We start from the raw sequence: 27077 nt of genomic DNA on the forward strand, positions 1-27077 counted from the left end.
TGGTTAAACTTGGATTTATGCTGGAAATGGCCCACCTTGATTGTCATACACATTGTAAAGAGAGTGGTCACTTTGGATGGGCTATTACCAGCAGGAGAGTGAGTTTGTGTAGGGGAGGGCGGAGGGTGAGAAAACCTGGATTTGTGCTGGAAATGGCCCAACTTGATTATCATACACATTGTAAGAAGAGTGATCACATTAGATAAGCTATTACCAGCAGGAGAGTGGGGTGGGAGGAGGTATTGTTTCATGGTCTCTGTGTATATAATGTCTTCTGCAGTTTCCACAGTATGCATCCGATGAAGTGAGCTGTAGCTCACGAAAGCTTATGCTCAAATAAATTGGTTAGTCTCTAAGGTGCCACAAGTACTCCTTTTCTTTTTGTCAATGTTTTTGTCATTCTGATCCAATGACTCTGTGCTTTTCCTGTTATTCTTAAATGACAGTTTAGGTTCTTTGTCCCAATTTTGCAGTCCCAGTTATTATAATAACTGTCAGTTATTAGCAGTGAACTTGATTGTGAGCAAGGTAATTATACCATACAAGCTTCTCCTGAACTCTGGTCCTTTCACACAAACTGGTCTCTCTGGCTTTTAAAAATATTTTCTCCGGCAGCAGTATTGAACTGAGTGCTTTGGGTGAGACACAGGAGGAACTGTACTCTGGCATGCCGATTAGGAGTTGCAGACCACTGTTACTTTATACCAAGTTGCTTTCACGATTTTTTGTATCTTAAATTCTTTACTGTTGTCACTCTCTAAATGGATCAGGTGACTTCTGCCTTCCGTTACAAAATTCTTGCCTCTCTCTGAAATAGCAGCAGCAATACTTTCCACCGGGTCCGTGTAGCTTGGAATGGTTAAACATGTACCCCTGCATAGGGTGCTACAAGTCTTTGTGAGCTTAAAAAAAACCAGACACTTTGTGGTCTATTTTTTTCAGCCATCTAATATAATTGGCCCCACTTCTGGTGTAGGGACCTGTGTTCTGAAATCAGATTGTTGCCAGGTTTGTCTTTGGCAGCCTGCAGGATAAATGAAAGGTTTGGCAAAGAATAGACGGTATAAGTGTGGCTATTAATATCTCATCCCTGCTTTGTGAAGGAAGTTAAAGGCAGTCTCCTCTTAACTTTCTGCAAAGAAGCTCTTGTACACAAAATAATAGAGATTATGTAAATGTCCCATAAGATCATCTGCTTGTGTTTGAATGCATCCCTAACCCCAAACATATACTTCATTAGCAAAGCAAGCCAAAACGAAATACTAACTCTGATTCCAGGATTGCATTTAACATTCCAAGGTTTTACAACATTTTCTTCAGTTTGTGTAGATTATTTATTTACTGACACAAAATGTTAATAAAATTTAAATGGAGGCTACATTAAAAAATGTACCAAGGCAGTGTTGGCTTTATATGAGCCTTTCTTCCAGTGTCTTCAATGCTTTGTTTGAAGATAAGCAACAGGACTGTCTTACATCTGTTCACAACTAGCTTTGGAATTTTTGCTGTTCATGCTGTTGCCCGAAGAGCCCTCTTCCATCTGTGCAATGGCCACTAGGTGGTGCTATCTCAGAAGTTTGAAAATAACATAAGCATGATGATTATTACAAAATGCATTTTCTAAATGCCACGAAGAATGAAAATAATGAAACCAGATGACTGCTTCCCTCCATGCCCTGACAAACTCTTCTCTGTTTGAAGTAAATTTATCTAAATGCCTTACATATAGTTTTCAAGTGTCAAAAACTGAGCATCAGCAAGAAAATAAATATTAAAAAGACAAAATTATTTTCCTAATTTAGGATCATGTGAATCTCTGTAATTTATCAAATGTTCTTACCCTCTCTCAGTGAATGGTTCTGTTTCATTGGGGCAGTGTGTGTAGTTTAAAGTGCCAGAAATGAACAGCAGGATGTTAAGAACATGTATGTAGTAGTATAGTTTGCCGTTAAAAGAGTTCACAGATCTCACTAACTGACATTCATACTCAAAGTGAACATTCTAGGACTGATTCTACAGAGTTCAGACCTCCTATTTTGTTACTTCAATGGGAAGTAAGGTTCATTCAGAACCTTGCAGAATCTGTTTCACTTTCTAGTGACCTTTAACTTCAAAAAGAAATGAATATGTTCTGCATAGTGAACCTAAATATTAATCCACTAATTTTCCAAATTGCTTCCATGTTCTACACTATTTCCATCGGCAGAGTTCCTGCTGATGAGAATTGTGTATGTGAAATGAGTGTTGATTGTGCCCCAATTAAAAGAGAGAAGCATAGTGTACTTGCAAGAAACAAGATGCGTCTATTTTGCTGAATTTGCAAGTTCCTGTTTTAGCCAAATGCAACTATTTTGGTCTCTTTAGTTTCACAGATTTTGGGGGATTGGTATCGTGAGTCACAGTGTCAGAGACAAAAGGATTAAATAATCTGGGAAAGAGAGTAACCCGAGAACTATACATTATACTGAGTTTAATTGAAGGTGGCCTTATAAAAGGCTCAAGCAGCAGTTGTAGAAGTAACCCTAGTAACTTCACTTATAGAAGCTGATACTGATGTCTCCTTGATGTTTGAGCAGATTCTGTCATAATCTCTTAGAGAATGGATTTTGCTTTATGATATCTATAGTAAATATCCTGCAAACCTACCTGGTGGTGTTGCCTTCCCCTCAGAGCAAGTTGCCCCAAAGGGCTTGCATACGCCCTCCTGGCTTGAACTCGTGCTGTGAGGGTGTGGATCTGTGGTCTCACAAGGAGGGGCAAATTGATGAGGATTATACCTGGCATTTCCCTATAGTAGCTGATGAGTCTGATACTTATACCATCAGAGTAACTCTCTCTGCTCCTGCCTCAAACCAGGAAGAGGTCAGAGGAAGGATGGTCCAGTGGTTAGCCCTGAGGAGACATGGGTTAAAGTCCCTGCTCAGCCACAGACTTCCTGTGTGAGCCTGGGCAAATCACTTAGTGTCTCTGCTCCTTGGGTTGCCCCCAAAATGGAGATAAGAGAACTTTTCTACCTCACTGGATTGTGAAGCACGCAGATACTATGGTAACGGGGCCATTTTAGTGCCCTAGATAGATAAAATACATTTAAAAAACCCTCAACTTCTGAGGGAAGGTGGCTATAACTGTCCTTTAAAGGTTTAGTTTTTAGGTGAGATCGATAGTTGAACAAAAGAAGGGTTGCTTGCATGGTTATGGGATTGTCAACAGCCCATGAACTTATGCACTAAGCCTCTGGTGCCAGCTACAATGTGTTACTTGTTTTTACTGCTGTGGAAATACAGTAATGTTAAATATCACCTGAGCTTGCCTCAGAAATCCTAATAGAATCCCATGATCCCCACTGATCAGGCCAGGTGCTGTAGCCCGACACATCTCTAAAATGTTCTATCACCAAACTGCACTAAAAACAATTGTGTCAGGAATAGAAGGAAGGAAAATCTGCCTGCACTGAGCTTACAACCAATGTTTTTAAGGCACTTGAGTAAGTAATATGGAAAATTATTGCCATATTGCCTTCCCTATTGTTTAACAAGCAAAAGTTCCTTTTAAATGTACTAGGCTTGTTTAAACTGGAGAATCTTAAATTTTTAAATTAGCTCACCTAAATCTATATTAAAAGCCATTAAGCCTATACTATAGACTTGGTTTTAGGCGGCCTAACCAATTCTAGTTCAAACAGAAAAGGAGGACTTGTGGCACCTTAGTCCTCCTTTTCTTTTTGGGGATACAGACTAACACGGCTGCTACTCTGAAACCATTCTAGTTCAGTAAAACCAGCTCAGGCCACTTTGAACTGCCTAAAACTATGTCTACGCTACAGCTCTAACTGATTGATAAATTGCTTTTGTTGAACTAATTTTAATATCACTTAGAAAATTTCCCCAGTGTGGACATGCTCTATGCTAAACCCGGCTACCCACCACCATCATCACTACCCACCAGAGTGGCTTAGTAACAAGCTATAAATGGGTGTTTTAGATCCTAATGAGTGCCCCTTCGTGGCCATCCACTAGGACTGCTGTGAGCAGTGTGACCCAAGAACCTCTGGATACCAATAGGCAGGGGGCACAGCAGTATATAGGGGTACAGGGATCCCCTGGATTCGCCAAAAAAGTCATGTGATGTCATTATTGAAAGCCTGTCTCATACTAGTCATCATAATCATTGCAAAATGTACGTATGGAAAATATATATGAGGAGTTATGTATATATCCTACAAATTATGTTTTCTAGGTCTGTAGTTAAAAACAGGTCACTCATAGGTAGTGTTTCTTGAAACAAAACTCCTCCCAGACGGGATGGGAGACACTTATCCTAAGGGTGCAACAGTGTGTATTAGCATTCTAAGACAAATGCTAATGAAGAGCTGATGGAGACTTGAGAAGCAAATTAAAGGAAGAGGTAAACAGAAGGGCGGGCCTGTCTTGAGGTGAAAATTGATAGTCTGTTCTGGTAGATTTGGGGGTGCAAAGAGGCACCCTGGCATGATGGTATCCTGTACCTAGGAAATAAATGGACAGCGAGTTTGCTTCATGCCTTGGCTGAAAATGCTGAAGAGAATTTGGGTGAGATAAGCTTCTTTAGACATAAGGATAACTAGTTATTTAGTTAAGTTGAGGCTTTAGAATGTGTGATATGATCTTGTTTCATATGTAACTATTTGTTCCGGTCTCTCACACTGTTTTTTATTCAAATCTCTATTCTTTTTAAGTAAATGTCCTTTTATTGTATAATGTAACTCAAGTGCTGTGCATACTACAGGAGCATTGGTCTAAGCCAAAACTGGTAAACTGTGGTAGTCTGTTCCATCTGGGATTTCTGTGAGTATCCAGTGATCAAAGTATGGATACCACAGGAGGACGTTTTGAAGGGACTTGGCAGTTGGGGTCAACCTACAAGGCAAAGACAGGACTGGTGTAGCCCAGAGGAGAGTGCTTGAGTGGCTGACGGGCTGGTTGTGTTAGGGAGATGACATCCAGCTAACACAGGCAAGACTCCCTCGTGTAGTAACAAAGTGACTCACAGCCCTGGGTGCCCCAGGAAGCATCACCAGGGGAATCCATGCCTTTGTGCTATGAAACCCTAGGGTGCTTCAAGTTTCTAAAGCTGCAGCAGTGGTTTCTCTCTTGGCCTCTCTAGCACATTTCCTGGGCACTGGCTCTCAGTTTGCTATCCCTTCTCCAAAATGGAGCACCTCAGCCTACCTGCAGTATGCCTCAGGACCAGCACTGACCCCTGAGATACCCCAGTTACTTAAACACATTTGTCTCCCAGAACTCCACCCAAAAAGTATGAAGCTTCTGGTTACAGTTTAACTCGCAGAGGCACACAGTAGTTGTGAAGTAGTCAACACACACCCTTTCCACAATCTAACACCTTTGTGCTCTTTTATACTTAACCATGTACACATGATACAAAACAATAAACATCTGAAACAGCAATATCTCTCAATTTCTGTCTCACAGTTCCCTTGTGAGTCCTTGGGGAACCATCTGGTCTAGGAAGGCAAGAAGAGTGTCTCCTCCTCATGCAGTCTGTTGCATGCTAGGTGATCTCTCTCCCTCATGGAGCCCCTTCCCAGCTTCTGTGACTCAGTATTGCCAACCCTGAATGTTCAAAAATCATGAGTCAGGTTCACCAAAAATCTGAGATTTGCTTTAAAATAACGAGATTATGTAAAATAATAGATTTGGTGTTCTTTTTATTTGCCTTTTGCTTTTTGAGTCTTTAGAGTGCACTGGGGTCACATTTTGAAACTTTCTCCACAGCCACAAGGACTAGAAGCTTACTTTTTCTTTAAGAATGAAGGCTGAAATCATCACATATGCACTTGACTCCAGGAGCTGGGGCTTTAAGGAAAACAATAATTATCATGAGACTCATGACAAAATCACGAGGACTGGCAGCACAGGGACTTTGCTATGTCCTGCCCCATGCTTTCACTTCTTTTATTGCCCCCTTGTTCCCGTGTGGCTCTCTATTTAAACCCACCTGGCTTCCTTTGTTCTGTCTTTTGGATAACTTTCCAATGCTCCTGCCTTCTGCTTCCCTTCAGAGGAGTTAAGCTAAAAATGGTTTTCTAAGGATGCATCTCACCCACTGTTTAGGTGTTTGTGCTTGAATAGGGTCTTTAGTTTAAGACTGCTCTATTGTATCTCTGTCTGGTGTGACAAGTGCTGACTTGTCAGCAGTGATGGAGCTACATACATATAGGCACTCATGACAGAGCAGATTTTCATAATACGACTTCACAGTATCAATCAGAATTCATAAGTTGTACAGATATGGCGCCAGTTCATCACAATGGGATGGCTCAAATAAATGTTCTAACATAGGGTATGTCTACACTGCAGCTGGTACATGTGGTTCCCAGGTGGGTAGACTGACACAGCTCTTGAACTTGTGGGCTAAAAATTAGCAGCACGGCCATGGTGGCAAGGGTAGAAGCTTAGGCTAGCCACCTGAGTATGTATTCAGTGGGTCAGGCAGGATTATACTTGGGTGGCTAGCATGATCCCCTGTCTGTGCCTCTGCAGCCACATTGCTATTTTTAGCACAGTAGCTCCAGCAGACCTAGCCTGTGGCTGTCTACCTGCACTGGGAGGCATACTCTCAGCTGCTGTGTACACCCTGTGTTTTGGATGGTGTTAGACTCTCAGGTTCTGCAGACCAGTTGGAGACAGTTTTTGTGTGAGAAATGGCTGGAAATTTGAACTGAGCTGCTTTTTTGGTGTTTTGGAAGTTAATGTCAGATCCCTTCTAGGAAAACCAGTCATAACAACTAACAAAGCAATATTTTGATTTTCCAAGAGTTTCAGGTGTTGACAGGGAAGAAATAATTACTGTGATGGGAAAGCAAAGTTTGCTGTCCACAGCACAGTCTTACCGAGACCATTTTCCAACATTAATTGTTAAAGGTTCCTGAGCAATCCTGCTCCCCTAAAGAAAAAATGTGTATTAGTCACTTGCCTGCCATTTTGTGCACTTGTCTGGATTACATTATGGCAAGGGAAATCTTTTAAATATTTCTTCATCCTTATTCATGGAAGGACCATCTCTGAGTGTCTTCCTTGAATCATTTAAAAGTAACAGGGTGGCACACAGATAATGGCATACTGGAGACTCTTCCCATGGTATCCTATGATAACTGTTTTATGAGCCCAGAAGAAGAGGGAACTCATTTTCTGCTTCCCTAATGGTATTTGTTTCTTGGTCCACACTTGCATAATTTTGTTTTCCTGTTGTGTTCAATGCTCATGAGTGCCCCAACTCTTTTGGTCTTGAATTGAGGATTCACTGTGCGTGGTCTAGCGTCACAACACCTGATTTAATATGTGATTCCAACATCCATGGCATCCAACTTTCTAAAATCATGGAACGGTCTCAGAAGAAACTTCTTTTTCCTGAGGGACACCCATTGGTCTGTTGCCACTGTGCCATCATCCATGATTCTCCATAGCTCCCACTGTTGTTTATCTTCAAGATAATGTATTATCTCTTTTTATAAGCTCTATACTGTAGAATGAGTTGTTAGGGGACAATTGCCTCTGCTGGATGGCAAAGGTTCAGCTAATAGTCCCACGGCTGATTCTGAAGAGGCCTACATCCAGTTCTCTGCAGTTTGGGTCTTCTGTTTGCTTTCTCAGCCGTAATCAACTAGCAGAAATCTGGTGACAGTCCCCTAACAACAAATCATACACGCTTTTTAAAAAAAGCACGAGCAACCTTTTTAGCATTAATAGTGACCTGGGAAGGAGGGGAGGAAATGTTTGTGTTTGAACCTTTTTTGGTTCCTATGTAGTGTGTAAAGATGGAGTAATAGGGTTTTATTTTTTAAAGAGTATTGTTTTTCATTAAATATACTATGTGAAATATTGGCCACATTGAATTCAATGGGGGCTGGACTGACTTTTTTTTTAAATGATTTGTAGTTATCAATTTAACTTGGCAATTTTCCAATTTAATATACAGTGTCTCCGTATAAATTATCTATATTTTTGACAGCAAATGATACCTACTGAACAATCAGAAATAGTGAAAAATAACTAGATTCTTTTGGATTCCAATCCTTCAATCCTTTCACTTCAATACACAGAGTGAAATCCTGGATCCATTGAAGTCAATGGGAGTTTTGCCATTGACAGCAGTGGAGTCAGGATTTTACCTGTAGTGCTTATTACTGTGTAATCCCATTGAGTACAAGCACTCTGCCTGGTGATAAGTGTTTGCAGAATTGGGTCCTTGGCTTAGTGTACATCGTGTTTATTCACTGAAATGAAATGTGTTTCCATTTAGGCTTAAAGGTTGTTTTGTTTTTTTTCCTTTTAATTCCACAGATCACAACAGGACAAAAGACTCCAAACATTTTACAATTTATTAATTTATCTCATAATAAAATCTATTTATAATGGGACTTTTGTGTCATATATTTTCCCTATTAAAAGATAACTGCAGGCACTTTAAATCAACTGAATCCGAAACAAAGCCATTATAATTATAATCTCTCTACTTAAAGATGAATCAGAACTTACATTTTCTAAGAATTTGGGTCAAGTTAATAGAAGCTATATATTTTCTTTTTAGAACACAAGAGGCTTTCCTACTTCTGACTGTCTGATCCATATGTTAAAAGCATATAAAAATTAATTGTTTTTGCTTTGCTGCCAGTGTATTGTGTGCAAAGAGAGGCTTTAAACCACAGCTGTGCACAGTAACAATTGTGAACTTTACTGGGTTGCAGATGTGGGACATCAGTAAACTAAATTAAATGGAGCTTAACTGAGCTTTAGAGTTGGGTGTTTGATTACATTTTATTTAGGTTCCCAGTTACACAGTATACATACAGTTCCACGCTTCCTCTGTCTGAGGCTTTTCCTCAGATCCCAGGATTTGTGTCACAAGGCAATGGAAATATACAGATGCTCATAATGAGATTCAATAAAAGTAGGATCCAGAGCATGCCACCCATATAGGCTATCTGGGATAGCCATAAAAATGGAGCTCACCTAGGGACAGAACCTTCTATCAAAATCACAAGTAAGGGTCCAATCATGCTAACACACAATACCAGATATTATTGTCACTATTGTCAATAATTCCATTACAATCAAGAGTGACTTGAATTTCTGGGATTACTCATGGCAGTAAGCGCTACAATTGTTACTCTAGGCCAGATCCTGCTAGCCTTGCTCTCATTAAGTAGTATCTTACTCCACGAGAAGTCAATTGACTTCAATGTGAGTACTTGCAGAATAAATTACTCCTGGATAAAGATGGCAGAATCTGGCTGTGAGTGTCTGAAGACTTGGACCCTAATAGATAGGACTGAGTCATTTTAAGAAATAGATATTGATGGTTTAATTGTGTCAATTCATAAAAGGCCATTCCTAATAAGCAAAACTTGGGAGGAACTTTGTTTTGTTCTCTGCCTTCTTAATAGCGTAGGGAAGATGATCCTTTCTCTTTTAATATTTCCAACTACTAGAGCTGGTCGAAACATTTTTGATGAAAATGTTTCCTGTTGAAGAATGCTGTTTTGTCTAAACCAATATGTTTCCATGAATAAAGTTTCAATAAAGACTTTATTGGGAAGGTTTCTTGGGTGCAGGAGAGAGAGAGAGAGTGAGACCGACACCGACCCACCCCAGAATAGCCAATAGACTGGTCACTAGGGCATTTGCCAGAGATGTGGGAGTGCCACACAGTAAAGTCCCTGCTCCAAATTGGGAAGAACAGGGACTTGAACTTGGGTCTCCCATATACGGGGTGAGTGCCCTAACCATTGGGCTTTTGGCTGTTCTAGGGGCTCTTTCACTCACTTTTTTTTTTCTTTTCATACCAAGAGTCAAAAGGTCTTCGTTTTCTTTCTCTTGTGGAATGAAAATAAATGTGGAAACCTCAAAAATGTTCACAAAATGGAATGGTGGTTGTGTTATCCAGCCAGCCTTACTTCTAACCTAACTTCTTACCTGTTTAAAAAATGTCATTTAACATAGATACACAATAATTAATCTTAATATTTCATTTCATACTGATTTAATTAAAATATAAATTAACTTAGAGGTAGCAAAGATGTGTTATGTAGAAGATATTATTGGTTTTAATGTTAACTATTAGAATATGGATCCCATTGTGTGGTATATACTGTCATTTTAATAGTCAAATGTTTACAAAACATGTACACTGATTATTTTAAAAGTGAATTTATTAGAAGCTAACCCTGCCAGACACTGAGTGCTCTGACGTCAAATGGAATTGAGGGTGCTCATCACCTCACAGGAGGCTCTCAGCAGCTCAAAGGATCAAGATCCAAATGAGCAATTAATAATTCTTAAGCTTTCATATGAGTCGGTACAGCAGATAAAGCATGTGGGATGTTCAAGTAATACATACAACATACTGACAACTTAAGCATCCATAATATTTTGTGGGTGTACTGTACTTTTACAAAGAATGTGCTAACAAATCCAAATGTCTCTAAATCATCCAGCTTGTGTTTATTGTAGCAAATAGCCAAAGTGTCTTATGGCAAACTACCTCTGCGTCTGCGTTAGATTTTGTTCATATATTCATTTCAATGTTTTGTATGATGGTGGTGCTGTTGAGCTCTGATTTTGTACTTTGTTTTAACAAGGTCCACCACCTTCACTACTCTTTCACCGTACAACAAGCTGCAAAGGTCAGTGGTCTTTTGAACCAGCATGTCTGTTTTCCTGTTAGTTAACACAGTCTTGTTTCTTTTGACTTGACTTGTGAGAACAGCATCAGCAATGGATAGCAATGATTCAGTAAGATAATGTCAAAAATAGCAAAAGAGCTGGGTATTTGTTCCATTTATTAAGCGTAGATTAAAAATAGAATAATTTCCCTTAATATTATATTCTATCAGAAATGGATATTTTTGGGAACATGACATAAAATATACAGATGTACAGAGATACAAAGGAACAAACACTCACTTGAGTAACCCTTGAGACCCAATTCAGTAAGAATTAACAGTCAACTTCTTTAACTCACAGACTTCCAAAATGGGTCCTCCGCATCTTGCACAAGGCTCTATAGCTGTCTTTTGTACTAAAGTAAAACCTGAAGAAGGTGACTGCTGTCTCTGAAGAGTGAATTCCTAGGTTTGGAAAATCTCTCTGAGCTGGCTGATGTTAGTCTTACCTGTAAAGGAAAATTTGGAATTAAGAAAAGAGAAAATACAATGCAGTACTGCCTTCAGATGGCAACTACCTGGTAGTTTTTAATATCCCGTGTCTTGTTATTGTTATTTCTCCTGATTCATGCATTATAGGACAGATTTCAAAAAGAGCTATGGGTAGGGACCTAGGCGGTTGTTTTCATTGTGACAATCAATGAATAGTAATAATAATATTGGGCTACCAATCTGGTGCAATTTGATATTGTTCCCACGAGTCCTGATGCAGGATTCCCAAACCCCAAGTGTTCAAAAATCATGAATCAGGTCCCCCAAACCATGTGAATGGCTTAAAAATCATGAGATTTAAAAAAAAAATACATTTTGGGTTTATTTACTTTCTTGTGTAGGAGCCTTTAGGGTACACATTTTCCGGCTTTTTTGTTTGTTTGTTTTAAAAAGAAAGTGGAGATCTTCACTTAATCACCTGATGCCAGGAGCTAGGGCTTCAAGACAAACTTTGTGAGATTTGTAATAAAGTCATGAACAGTAGTAACATTGCTGTTGACTCTGGAAGGTGATGCTTCAGGAAATATTGACACAGAAGCAGTATGTCTGTGGTAATTAAAATGATCTATGAAAATAAACCAATGCTAAGATAGTAAAAGGTGTTCACATACCATACAGTCATAAGTGCCTGCACAGGAGAGAGAGAGAGAGAGAGGCACTTTGATCTAGAGGACTGAGCTTGGGACAAGAACACATCATTTCTAATCTGCCATTAATGTGTTTTGAGTCTGAGCTTTACCAATGAACTCATTGGGAGCTTTGCACTGGGAGGAGGATCAGGCCTTTTGTGAGCTTGAGGAAGTCATTCATACTAAGGCCTTATCCTTCAAATCCTGTATTCATGGAACTCTTGTTGAAGCCAGTGGGATTTTTGCACACACCCAGCTTGCAAGGACAGGCCTTAGCCCAGGGGTGGGGAATCTATGGCCATTAAAAGTACGGTCAGCTCCACGCAGCTCCTGGAAACAACTGGCATGTCCATGCGGCCCCTAGGAGCAGGGCTAATCAGCGAAGCTCTGCGCGCTGCACCTGCCCCCATTGCTGGCTCCACATTTCCCATTGGCTGGGAACCATGGCCAATAGGAGCTGCGGGGGCGGTGCCTGTGTGCACGGACAGCACGCACTGCGCAAAGCCCCCTGACCCTTCCACCTAGGGACCGGGCATGGCAGCCACTTCTGGGAGCAGCACGGAGCCAGGGACCCTCCCTTAGCCCTGCTGCACCGCCAACCGAGAGCCACCTGAGGTAAGCGCCACCCAGCCAGAACCCACACCCCGAATCCCCTGCCCCAGGTTGGAACCTCCTCCTGCACCCTATCTCCTTCCCAGACCCTGCATCTCCACCCCCACCCCAACCCCCTGCCTCAGGTTGGAACTCCCTCCTGCACCCCACCTGTACCCCACTGCCCTAGCCCTGAGCCTTCTCCTGCACCCAAACTCCCTCCCAGAGCCTGCACCCTATCCTCCTGCCTGAGTCCACTCCCATACTCCAACCCCTTTGGCCCAAGCCTGGAGCCCCCTCATCTCCAGCCCCATCCCAGAGCCTGCACCCCAAGCCAGAACGCTCACCCCCTCCTGCACCTCCACCCTCTGCCCCAGCCTGGATCCCCCTCCTGCATGCTGAACTCCTCATTTCTGGTCCTACCCCAGAGCCTAGAGGAAGACCCCCCTCCGCCCCGCCCCCAGGGCTGTGTGTGGTCTGCGACTGATTTTTTCTGAGGGTCAGTGGCCCCTGATAGAAAGAAGAATCCCCACCCCTGCCTTAGCCTCTCTATGACCCTGATTCAGGAAAGAATGTAAACAAGAAACCTAGTATTAAGAACATGAAGTCAACTGGACTGCTCCTGTGCCTAAAGTTAGGTGTCAACTGAAATACCTAGTTTGTTTCCATAACAAGAAAATGAGAATATTATTACTAATTATGTAAAGAGATACTATAAAGACTAGTTAGAGTACTTCAAGCACTTTGAAAATGAAACCTCTTTTTACAATTGCCATGAGTTAATACAGTCTATCCACAATATTGCTGTACACAACTGACAGCTCTTCATACAGCTGGTTGAAAAAATTTGACCAAGCAGTTTTCTGTCAGAAAATGTAATTACAGCAAAATGTTTTGTAGGAACATTTCAGCTTAATTTTAATCATTTTGACTTTTTAATTTTGTTTTGATAAGGTAAAATGGTTTGACATTTTCATTCCTTTTTATTTCATGTAAACTTTTCTATTAAAATATTTTAATATTTTGTATTATCATCTTTCAACACTTATAGAACCAAACCAGACCAAACCATGGTTTCACACTGAAATTTTTTGGAATTTTCATTCTGCAGGAAATATCTATATTTTGAGGGGTCGTTTGAAATGGCGGAATATGGAAGTTGCATTTTTCCGACCAGCTCTAGGTGTTGACATTAAGTCTTTATTGCAAGCAACAGGCTATTTCATTTACTAACTAATTTACCCTCCCCTTCATGGTACCTTCTATTTATACCAGTTGTAGATCTAACTTTGGATACCTAATTGGCTTTTGTTTGAATGGGAGGAGAAACCTTTTTTTCTCTCTCTTTGATATTACTTCTTACATTCAATCTTTTAGTGTATTCCTTATAGATACAATATGACTGGGCAGCATTCAAGTGGAAAGGTAAAGCTTTAAAAGAGGGATGTCCTGATTAAGAAAACAAACAAGCAACCTCCCACCCCTGACACACCACAAAATTACATGTGGGGGGTGGCAGATTGTGTTTTCACTGCTGCTCTTCCTCATGAGTTCCAAGAGTTCCTCATGAGTGGTCAGACTGCCACAGGAGCCCCATTAGCTGAGGATGTCCGACTGAGGAGCTGAAACAATGCATTCCTGAGATGCCCTGCCAACACCCCCTCTCCAGTCACTACTGTCCAGTGTTGGGACCCTGCTAGTTAGCTATGAAGTCTCAAAGGGAATAGGAAGTATGGGTCTCCTGCAGTAACTTCCAAGCAGATTTTCCACTACTGCTGGCCCAATGCCCCATACATGCCAGGAGAACGTGGCACAACGTACAGCTGAATTCAAACTCCATAATGAACAATCCTACAGTGCATCTTATAACAGTGGGAACAGCTAAACATAGAGATGACTACATCAGAAAACATAGTACTATGATCCTTATAATTACCTTAATACTGTACAGAATAAGTAAAGGCTTGATGCTGCAGTCACCCCGTGCAAATTCTCACACTGATTTCAAGGGGGGTCTGGGTATGGAGCAACTGCAGCATGAGGCACTAAGTAATGAGATATTTAAAATAAAACACATAGCATACAGTGTATAGAAAGGGAGTGTGCAAAAACAGAGGGCTGGAAATCACAACTTCTGAATTCTACTCCTACTTCCACCATTTACTCAATGTTACTTGGGCTAAATTGGTTAACTTTTTCTGTGCCTCAGTTTACACCAGGAGTTTGGTAACACTATTCACTGCATCTTATGAGGCTCATTTAATGCTTGAGGACAGCTTTGAGATCTTCAGATGCAAGGTGTTGGAAAAGTGCAATGTGGTGGTGGTGGTGTTTGTAGAAGTATGGCTCCCATTGGTAAAAGAACATAGATAAAATGTAAATCATAGATACCCAACATAGTGTATTTCCTTCTAACATCTTAGTGAATAATTTTTTTAATCTGAGGAAAACAGAATTGTGGACAATACAAATTATTTTCTTACATAATCAATAAAAGAGAATGTGAAATATATTAGATAGCAAAATGGAGCAGTGCTGGAGCAATATACAGTAGGCTGTTAGTTATGGTAAATTTATTTGATAAATCTATTTAGGTTTGTACAAGTACTGAAAAGGGCATCTGCCCATATGATCTGGGTGTGCCTGACATAAGTCACAATACGCCGGAGACAATCCTGTAAGAGCAGCAGTACAGTTCAGTAGAACCTACCACCAGTAAGCCAAGCAGGTTTAAAAGCTCAAGTTTCCCCTCCTCATTCAGCAGTTCACCACCCTTTTAATCCCTGCCTCCATCCCCCACATCCATTTTGAAATTGGGAAAAGACGAGCCTTGCAATGTGTCCTGAAGGGTGGTCATCAGATCTGGGCTATTTTGGACCAAGGTGGGAGAGAGACTTCCAAATCTGTGGGGCCCTGCCGGCAGTCACTTCCTGTTTGTTCTAGAGGTGCTCTAGCCTGAGCCCCTCCGCTGCTCTCTACTCTGGTGGTGTGGCACAGGAAGAAGGGCTGTCTCTTGTGTAGACAATGAATGGCTTGCAGGCGGAGAGATGCTTAACTTGCAGCTGCAGTTGGTTCCTGAAAGCTGAATAGTGTAGCCCTATGTAGCATGCATTGTAGTATCTAATCTTGTGGATTGACATGGATGACATTGGCAGGGTCCAGATCCAAAAGGAATGGTCTCAGCCTTCTGGCTGTACAGAAATGATAAAAAACAGAGCTACATATTGCGCTGCCTGATGTTGTGGTAGCCCTGACTTGAGAGTTCAGCCAGACCCTTAGGCTGCAAACCATGACCCTCAAGTGGTGCACAACCCCTCCGTTTAAGGGACAGACACTGTTTTTCACCATATCCTTGGTTGCTTCCCCCAAGCAACTATCATCACCTCTGTCTTGTCTGGTTTGAGCCTCAGACAACTAGCTCTTGGTCAGATTCCACAGGTACTCAACTAATCTAGCTGTTATAATTAATTCACGTTCTTCAGAATAACCGTTGTAATACTGCTATTTGACCAATGAGTTGATCACTGTGTCCTGGTCAATGAAACCAATCCTAGCGGTCAATTTGAAAATAAAAACCTCATTATTGAGGTAAGTTTGTGTATTTTGAAACAATTGGCTGGTTGGCATCTATTCTGTCACTCTCTACTCTTTTTGATAACTTTATTCCTTTAAATTACAAATTAATTTATTCCAGTAAAATGATGATTTCAAAACAGAAATGACCAATATGCTTACATAACAAAATCATTCATATTATTTAATGTATTTAATGTAAACCTCTTGCTTCCCATAATTTCCTTTGTTTGCCAGCCATTGGTGTGCTATGTCTAATTTAGGGCCTGGTCATTGACAAATAACAATAATAATTTGCTCTTATATAGTGCTTTTCATCAGTAGATCTCAAAATACTTCTCAATCTTTAATGTATTTTTCCTTGCAACACCTGTGCAAGGCATGGCACTGCTATTTTCCCCATTTTACAGATGGGGAACTGAGGCAGAGAGAGGCTAAGTGACTTGCCCAAGTCTATGGGAAGTCTGCACAAGGAAGCCTTTAGGGCCTAATTCTTATTTAGAATAAGGCCCCTTTACACCACTTTGGCAATGGAAAGTGGTTTTAAAGTTAGTGTAATTTTCATTTATGCCCACTTTTAGACCCCTTTATGCTACCAGAGTGGTGTAAAGAGGCCTTTGTGTAAATGAGAACCAAAGGCTCAAACTGTTAGGCTCAAACTGTTGTGGCATGGGGCTTGTCATTTTTATTTGTCTACAAAGATCATTTACATATTATGTACTGTGGAGATAGTAATCATAATTTCGGAGCTATATATACACACATAGATACATACTACTGTTACTAAAATATCATGGTTCCCATGCTGTTTGTACAGTTCTGATTTTGAAAAACTGGTTAGGATCTCTGTTTACTTCTAGGGACTTCAACAGGACTGATAACTCATTTTGGGGAGAAAGTACACTGTATTTTCCAGTATAGTATCTGAGGCTGCAGTATCTGGTGTGTGTGTTGACAAACAATCTATCCTATATATATAGTATTTATATAAATATTATATCTGTATGTAAAATGTTTAATATGCATGAAAATTGGATTCTTAGCTATTTTACTGCAGACAGATTAACTTAAATGGCTTCAGTGACTCAATCGAGTTTTGATAGTCAGTGACCAGATTCAAATGAGCACCCAATAAAAAATGACATGTATTCCTTTATTGTCTAGCTCAGAGAAGCTTAACCTTTTACAGTAGCAGAAGATGAAAATGCATTATAGAGATAAGCAGTCGACTTCCTTAGGCAAGATAAAATGTACTAAAAGGAAAGGCAGAAAAGAATCTCTGTATGTCAAAGACATGGTCTGACTGTACCTCTTACAGGATGCAAGTGTTAGCTGTGATTAGAAGCAGTGTCAATGAAATATGAATGCATTTTGCTATTCCCCACCATATTATATTACTTGATATTTAAAATGCCCCTTCCGTATCTAGGAACAAGCATGAATGAAATTAATAAAATAGATGGAGATAAGGGAAGAGCTTGTGCTATGCCTCCTATATTGTAGCTTCAGGTTTCAGTAATGTTCCTGATACAGTCAGTATAGGTATGGTGACATTGTCATTAAGATGTTTTGCTCTGAGTCAATTTCACTTCAGAAAGTAAATATTTTGCTAAAAGAACAATGTTATCCTTGCCCCTTTTTAAAGGAATAGATGAACCATTTCAAATCAGATCAGAACTGACGCAAATGATTATTGTAATGCTTACTAATATTTATTTAGATATTGTAGCATTTGCCATCTGAGAATAGTAAAGCTCTTATAATCCTTAATTAAGCACTATGGCCTCATTGAAGCAAGTAGGTATTATGCTATCTATATTACAGTTGGAAAAAATGATGATCATGCAAAATAAACAACTCATCAGGCTTGGAACCCAGGAGTCATGTGACTCCCAGGAGTCCTCTCTTTCTAACAACTAGATAACACTACCGACACTGAACCTGAAAAAAGAAAACCCTGATCTTTATTGCAGTTTATAAACATCTAGTGAATTTTTTATAGTTCTTTTTCAAAACCTGTGCTACTTGGCTTTAGGTGGAACGAGGAGGCAGGGTATTTTGACAGTATTGTCTTTCTTACATGGTTGAAATGAGCCAGCACTAAAGAGGGTATTTGAAAGAAAGCCTGTACTTGTGAAATTTCCAGCACAGTTTCTGACAAAAGGAGTCTGGATAAGCATCTACATAATAATACAGTCTTTGCATGACTCCAACACCTTCTGTAGAAGGCTCTCAAAGCACTTTGCAAAGATTAATGAATGAAGCCTACCTAAACCCTAGTGGCATTGTTAGCTCTTTTGTACAGAAGGGATAACTGAGAATAGAGAGGTTAAGTGACTCCCTCAAGGTCACAGCAAGTCAGTCTCAGAGTCTCTGGGCTCTGATCCTGCAAACTCTAAGGCAGGAGGATCTTACCATGATTCATGTAAGTAGTCCCACTGAAGTTAAGTTAAACATATGCATGTTTTCAGGACGGGGGCCATAGTCTTGTATTTTGCCAGGAGCTGGGAGTGGATGACAGGGGATGGACCACTTGATGATTGCCTATTCTGTTCATTCCCTCTGAAGGACCTGGCATTGACCACAATCAGAAGACAAAATACTGGGTTAGATGGACCACTGGTCTGAGCCAGCGTGGCTGTTCTTATGTAACCACTAGGCAGTGCTCCCTCTTTTGCTAATTAAACATCCATGTTGGTAGTTTAGGAAAAATTCTAATTTTTAGTCACTTTAATTTCCCCATTTTATGGATTTTGATTTAATGTAAGCAATATTTTATTTAAACACATCTACACCTGCAGATACTCTGTTTCCTCTAGATTGTCTGTAATGCTGTATGTGGGAAGCTAGGCTTCTAAAAGAAACAGTGCTGTCTTTAATCAGTTTAACCTTTCCAGGAACACATGGGACGTTTTAACTGGCTGTGATATTATCTAAAAACTTTTATTCTTCAAATATTGATATTATTCATAAGGTGGAATAAAATTTAATTATTTTGGTGTGTAAAGTAATAAATGACATTGTAAATGAAAATCAAATGCAGAGAGCACAGCTTCTAATATTTACTGATCAGGGAATAAACCCCATATTAATTCTTGTCTATCACTTTTTTTTATGTGGAGTGATTTGCAAAGAAGGCTTGTTCTGTTTGTTAGTTTTAAAGGTATAGGTGAAGGAGTTACTTTCCTGAACTTGAGTTTCTGAGATTATTGGGTCACAAACCTTTATTTAAAGCATTATTTTGTATTTGGTTTGGAAAATCCTAATAAAAACTTTCTTTCAATTTGACTGAAGCTGCTGTCCATTATGTAGTAATTATATAGGAGCTCATTTGAAATACAAAATGAAGTCCAAAATAAGAATGGATACGAATTCATAAACGTAAAAGGGGGTCTTATATTTGGCCTAGAATTGCTATTGCTTTTGCCAGTAAAAATAAATAAAATCAACAGTTCTAGAAGAGGCAGCAGATCACTGTGTGTGAATCTTATTTTTTGACTTGGCAGTCTCTTTCAGCCACACTGTATTTAGACAGAATCACACATTCTGTGCATTGTACATTATAAATGCTTGAATTATTTATTGTAAACAAACTTTTTGTTGATTTTAAACATCATTATCAGTCAGTGCAGTATCATGGAAAATCATATACATGCACCAATGGTCTAAAGAGCCAGTAACAAAATAAGAGTCCATCAGTCACAGAGCTAATAAAACAGGAAGCAAATAACACAGGATAATAATCTTAGTGAGGATGACCATCGACTTCGCTACATTCATTATGAAGCAATCATATATCTTCTAGGTGTGTAACTACAACTCAGGGAGTATTCAAAGTTTGTTCTAGACAGAACATATAGACCCATGTTTCAGTTCTCCCACGGTATGTGGAAAAATTTAACTGGAATGGACTCTGCTGGTCTCTTAATATTCAATTAAATCAATTAAATTCAATTCAAGGCAAATATCTAATTGAATTCAGTAGTAATTATGCTGATGTTAAGACTGCAGTGTGGGGCTTTATAGTAGTGTTAGGAGGATCAGAATCTCTCTGTTTCTCCTCGTAGCAAGTAGCAGATAAACCTGTTTCTTAAGTGGTAAGTTCAATAACCTGAAATTCTCTACAAAAACAAATCATTCTTTTGACCTTAAAGTACAGTCCTTAACATATTCCCCAAAGTTTTAAAATAAATTTTCATTTATTCATTTTCAGAGATAGATAAAACCACCAATAATAGTAAATGACCCAATAATGTTTGTCAGAGCTCTATAAAATGGCCTAATTGATAGAGTATTAGAGTGGGACTTGGGAAATCTGGGTCTGTTCCTGGCTTGGTCACTCGTCTCCTGGGTGGCCTTGGGCAAGTCACTTCACCTCCCTGTACCTCAGTTTCCCCAGCTGTAAAATGGCAGTAATGATACTGATCTCCTTTAGAAAGCATTTTGAAATCTACTCATGAAAAGCACTTTGTAAAAGTGCTATTATATTGTTATTTTATTACAAGCTCAAAGAAGATGTCCAGTTATCATAATTGTTCCACAGCCCCAGAAACAGAGATTTTTTTTAAAATCTATTTATAAAGAGAACGCTGTTGGAATGGTATAAAGTTGTATTTGATTAATATTTAATGGAATTAGTGTGCACACTGGAAAAATATTGTAAATGCACAGCAAATTAATTTTCATACACAAATAATAACATATCAGATTTAAAAAAAAATACAAGAGATGAGTTGGAACCAAGCTCCTAGAATTTAACACTTTAGAACTTTAGGACGTTTGAAATATGGACCTGAATTTGCAGCTCTGATCTATCCCTAACCTGAAAATAACCAACCAATAAAATAAGTAGGATTTTTTTTTAAATTGGCCTTGTTCCATTTTTTTCTTCCTTATGATGTGTAAAGAAGGCCTGAAAGGTTATGTCTGCTTTTTTCCCCCTGCTTGTTTATTGCCTTATCAGGAATGTCAGGTTTAGTCTGAATTTTGATGGAGGATGTCTGGAGCTAGGATGTTGGCTGTGAGCTCTACAATCATAATTGAACCTTTAACAAAAACATCATTTATCCAACGTGTTAATTAGCCATTGAAGTTTGATATGCTTTAATAAAAGCAAACAAAAACCAAACAGTTTTGAACAAATCCAACTTACGTTTCCTTCCCCTCTCTATTGCTTAACTTTTATCCTTGTGTACTGATACTAGTTCTCCAGTTCATGACTTTCCAGCCTAAACAGGACCTGAATGGCTGTTGTAAAACCCAAGCCAAAAAAACAAATGAAACCAAATCAAACAAAACGCTTTTCCATGTTTTCAGCCTTATATAATAAAAAGCCGAAACTCTTATTCCCCTCCCGCTCCAACACCCCCAGTCATTTTTAACCAAAAGTACATTTCAATAAGAGGAAACATTGTTATGTGAGAATTGCCAGCTATTAGCTCATGTTGAGAAATTTTGTTACGATTAGGAGAAAAATGTCCAGGTTTTGTCCTTAGTTTTGTAGCAGATTTTCAAAACAGGCTCAGATTTGTTAGCATCTAAAAGTTACATTCCAAAACAAGTTCTGAAAACATTGACACATTTTGTGTTTGGACTGGACAGAATGTATCATTTTTGTGCAGTATTGTGTCACCGTCCTCTATGCCAGGACCTTAACACAAAAAGACATTGAGTGAATAAATGTCCAAAGTGTTTGAATTGCTCCTGAGCATGTAATCTCCAAATTTCGAGTGTCAGCCTCCAGATTGTTTTCAGAAGGTTGTCAGTTTCCTTGTTAGAAGGGAAGTGAGACAACAGACTGTCAAAGGTTCTTTTCAGTTTAATGTGGGTAATGTACTCTCGCAATTTCCCTGTGGGATAAGTACTTTTAAATAAATATTCTTTGCTTTTTGTGTATTTCATTTGACTTCCTTACCAGTTATATAATGTATACTTTAGCAAAACCCTGAAAAATGTTTGGAGTTACAAGTCTTCTGTAAAGCAAATAGCTAAACTCTGGAGTGATGCAAACAAGGCACTTACCACCTGAGAGAAGTGTTAACACTTTATTTACATTTAAATTAAAATGGAAACTTATTTATGTTTTATGTTTCTGAAAGGTGTGTGTGGTACATCTGCAGAGGTCTATTGTTTATTCATGTTGTAAATCCTTTGAAATGTGTTAAAATGCTTCCCACTCATTATAAAAATCCTGCCACCCATGGATTAGGACTTTGATGTCACCAATCCTGCTTCAAAGGGTTTTTTCAATGCTATTAATCACAGTTTAGCCTCTGAAGATATAGCCAGAGAAAACATTTGGACATCTTGTGCTAGACTTGCTAAAACTTTAAAATATATGGTGTGTCTTGCATATGTATGCACAGTCCACATCACTTCCTCTCTCTTCTCTGAACCTTTATTTTGAAAAGTTATTTTGTTATTCTGCAAATAAAGCTGAAATGTTTTGGGTGATTCACACTGTACTTTTAAAAAATGTAAACATGTCATTCAATTGACTCCACAGCAAAACAGTGTGGTCTTGACCAAGGAGTACAGTCAGTCTTTAAAAATCCCAAAAGACAATATCATTCAGGATTAAGCAGGCCTGTGTGTCCAAAGATCAAAAAAAGAGATTGTTTTATCACCTCTTTCATTAGTTTGTGATTTTAGATGCCATTGACGCACATCAGGGATCAATGTGATTTCTTACTGGATAGCTTTATTTCTGCTCTTTCTCTCTCAAAACTTTGAATGATTCACTGATAAATTGATTACTAGCAACTGAGCTGTTATGCCTTTGTGCTGCTGCTTTCATCAACTCTGTACGCTACGGCCAATGACAAGCCTCCTTATCACCGACTTTTTTCCTCTTAAATCAACACTGCACCCTGGTATCTCTCTTTTGTTACCCCTACCACAGCTGAATGCTCAGTGATGTGGAGGATCTATGATTATCTGGGTTCAGCAGAAGAAGTGTGGTTATATCTGGTAGCATTCTTAGTGCTGCTACTTAGACTACTTTCTCATCTTTCAGATTTTCCCTTCTCTGAGTGAAACAGCAACTGTTCTTTCAATTTGTGTTTCCATCTCTTTTAACAGGTAACTTGGCACAGGCAAGAGCCAGAGTGACAGCAGCATCTAGGTCTTTGCCTCCACAATTTAGTGCTGGGCGCATCAAGGTTAGTAGTATTATATTTCCTGGAGGCATTTGCAAAAGGGAAGAAATTTAAGTCAGCAAATATTATTGTGGAACTACAGACAAGATATGCAGTTGCTGTAAATCCACAATGGGCGGATTTATATCAGCTGAGAATCTGGCCCTATTTCAGAAAATATGCACCTTGATCTGGATTACTGTATCCAGTTTTGGTCACCAGCCCATTAAAGAGTCCAGCAAACACTAACAGATACGGTTAGAGAAGTGATGGAATTTATATATGACAACAGATTGAAAAGACTAAGGATGAAATCTTGGCTCCATTGAAGCCAATGTCAAAACATCCATGGACTTCAGTGGGGCCAGGATTTCACCCCAGGAGTGTATAGCCTGAAAAGGAGATTTAATTGGTTGGACTTTGGTTGGAGTATTCAACATTATGAAGGCAAAATAGAAAACTGACCCATTCCTCTGCTTTATCCTGCCTTTAAGGCAAAAACATTTGAAAGAGATGGACAATCAATATGGAACCACTGAAAGGACATGCTTCTTAATGGAACATACAATGGAACTATGGAATTAGTTGCTGCTAGATTTCATCAAGTAAATACTGTGGCAAGATTCTAAAAGGATGTGATAATTTTCTGACCATTAATAAAATTTGTTACACCAAGCTCAGGCAATAAGGGAGAGAACTCTATGCATCAGGTTGATAGTATTAAGAATTCAGGCAGTTATTCCTGGTCCTTCCCTATATATTCTATCAGTCTGCTGGTGAGGTATATTACTGTTTGGGTTTTGTTTGCTTATTTTTTGTCTATGCCTACAATGCATATTATTAATAAACAGTGGTAATAACAACGACCATCCTTCCAGGCTTGTTTTGTTTTGATTCCCCCCCCCCGGGCCTTTTATGGCCATTCATATATCTTCCTGGAGCTGGTACGCTTCACTATACCTGCAAATATAGACTCAGATTTCAGAGATTTATTCTCTCACTGGTATAAACTTGTTTAGTGCTGAAGGGAAGACAATACCCTATCGGATTTCCTTGCAAGATAGCACTTATACCCACATTGTCTTTCCAGTTTCAGCTCCAACCACTGTTAGTCATCTCTGTATACATTTTACTGATTCTGCGTGGGTGGATCAGAGCAACTTTGTCTTGGCAGCTTTAGCAAAAGCATTCAGTTAAACTAAATAATATTTAAACTATTTATCCTTGAATTGGATTAAAAAAAAAAAAGAACCTACCGAAAAGGATGCTGGCCCATGTGACTGAAATAATTTAAAGCCAGTTCTTAGTCCATGCAACTATTCGAGAAATGCATTTACAGCTCCATTGAAAGAAGAAGAATCTATGGGTGCTGTTTTTTGTTTTTATTTTTTTCTGTTTAGGTGAATAGTCTGTTTTACTTCCAACACTAGGGCCTTGTCTACATGGGAAAGTTTTACCAGTTTTTATGATATAGTTTTACTGCTATCCCCACCACCAGCAGCAGCCTTGTGGACAGTCTTAGTTCAGTGTAAGAGGATTTTTTCAGTTTAACTTCCCAAGTGACGTAAGCTAAACGGAAAAAAACTACTCTTATACTGTAATAAGGGTGTCTGAACAATGGACTGACTATGTTGGCTTAAATTCACACCTTAGTTTATACTAAAAAAATGTTCCCATATAGACAAGACCTTAAATAAACTTCACACCTGCCCTTTCCTGAGGCACTGCAGACCTTGGCCCTGATTATCATTTATAGTCAGTGTGTAAAGTGCCCTTCAGGGGGTGTAAATGTAACTTTAAGGTGTTTTTACATTGCCAGAGCAGTATAAAGAAGGCTTAGTGTAAACAAGAATCTGGCCCAATGTGTCTGTCTACCTGCTTATACTTGCACCTTTGGACTCAGCACACCCTGTTGGGCATTCAAGATGGATTCTTTAGAAATAAAAATGACTGTAGGAACAGAAGCCCGTTTGTTGTACTGACCTTTATGGTACCTCACTATTGAGAGGCGCTTTGCATCCTTACACCTCTCAGAGGTAACACTAATTGTAGTAGCAACTTTTCCCTATCCCCTTTGCCTAAACAGCCAGAGCTCAATAGTGTGGCCCTGTCTCCTATGTGACCTTAGTCTGTAGTTCAGATAGGAATGCTCAAAATAGTTGCCTGGCCAAAATAGTTCTAAAACTCTTCCCCGTCCCTCCAATTGACATCCATGCTGCTCTGACTAGAACATCGATATTTACATCATCACATGACCTCCCGAAACGTTTGATGTTATCTGGGCTGATGAAGCATTTCTCCTGTGCTATGTAGCAGGGTCTTTCCTTTAGCAACTTAAAAATAAATATCATACTTCATAGAGATCTTTTATTCTATTGATATAAGATGCCTACACAACTTTGGGCAATGGAGAGCATCACAGATTATAAAACCATACTGTCACCTTTAATGGAATCTAGTTGCCTTTGTACCATCTGTAGCCTAAATCCAATCTTTCCTTTTGATTTATTTCCCAATGTAAAGTCTGTTTTCTTGATCTAATACTACTTAGGGCTTCATTTCCTTTATATTTTGCATGCAGTCTCCTAAATATCTCCTCAAGGTAAGACACACAGTTACTTTATTGAGAACAATAATCTTTCTGCAACTATTTTTAGAGTTACAAAGAGTGGGCTTAAGCTTTGGAAATAATCAGTGAAGCGAAGTCCAGTAAGTGTAGCCCATGTGCTGACAATAGCATTATTTGGTTCAAACGTTCATAGTTTATACAAATGCCACCTGTTCAGAGCAGATGGTAAACTGCCACAGAGCAAGTGAGCACTAAAATGTTGTTAATGCTCCAAGCAAGCTGTGTGCTGGTTGTTTTGTGTAATTTTGTTGAGCTGTAATAGAGCAACACAATCTGCCTGTGATTGGTAACCCTGGTTATTGTCATTCACAAATTCTGGTTTGATTTTCATAAGAACAGCTGTATCGACAGTATAATTGAGATGTGTGAGGAACAATATACTTGCTGTCCATATCTACCCTCTATTGGTGGTCTGTCAGGGTTCCTTTCCCACTCTGAACTCTGGGGTACAGATGTGGGGACCCTCATGAAAGACCCCCTATGCTTATTTCTACCAGCTTAGGTTAAAACTTTCCCAAGACACAAAATTCCCCATATCTGGGATTCAGTATGCTGCCACCACCAAGCGATTTAACAAAGAATCAGGGAAGAGACCACTTGGAGATATCTTCCCACCCAAAAAAAGCTTTCTTGGGGAAGGCTTGAGAATAAACAAGATGAGCACAGACCAGCCTTGGGTTTTTAGGACCCAAAAAACCCAATCAGATTCTTAAAAAACAGAACTTTATTAGAAGAACAAAAAAAAGATAAAAGAACAACTCTGTAAGATTAGAATGGAAGATAATCTTACAGGCAGTCAGATTCAAAATATAGAGGATTCCTCTAGGCAAAACTTTAAGTTACAAAAAGAAGCAAAAAACCAGGAATACACATTCCCTCCAGCACAGCGAATTTCACAAGCCAAAAACAAAAGAAAATCTAATGCATATTTTAGCTAGATTACTTACTAACTCTATAGGAGTTGGATTGCTTGCTTTCTTGATCTGTCCCTGGCAGAGGCATCACACAGACACCCCCTCCCTCCACTCCCAGATTTGAAGTATCTTGTCCCCTTATTGGTCATTTTGGTCAGGCGCCAGCCAGATTACTTGAGCTTCTTAACCCTTTACAGGTAAGAGGATTTTACAGTACTGTATCAGAGCTTCTTAGCCCCTTCCCTTTATATTTATGACATGTTCTTTGCCGAAATGCCAAGAAGGTGGTATTTTGAGCAATGGCAGTTCAGCTGGGTGAAACATAGAATTGCTGGGCATCTAAACAGTCACAGAGGGTAATTACAGTAAAAGCTGTGTTATCTGGCACTTTAC

At 39.3% G+C, this 27077-nt stretch overlaps 1 protein-coding gene across 1 annotated transcript in view; it reads left to right on the forward strand.

The window, feature by feature from the left end:
• The window catches only part of MYO3B (myosin IIIB), a 265479-nt gene that overhangs the window by 130076 nt on the left and 108326 nt on the right, over window positions 1–27077 (forward strand). The window contains exon 22 of the mRNA XM_078854729.1: window positions 23086–23165. Within this exon, the coding sequence (XP_078710855.1) occupies window positions 23086–23165 (80 nt within the window). The remainder of the gene's footprint in view (window positions 1–23085; window positions 23166–27077) is intronic.

The sequence above is a fragment of the Lepidochelys kempii genome, chromosome 11, assembly GCF_965140285.1.
Source record: "Lepidochelys kempii isolate rLepKem1 chromosome 11, rLepKem1.hap1, whole genome shotgun sequence".
NCBI lineage: Eukaryota > Metazoa > Chordata > Testudines > Cheloniidae > Lepidochelys > Lepidochelys kempii.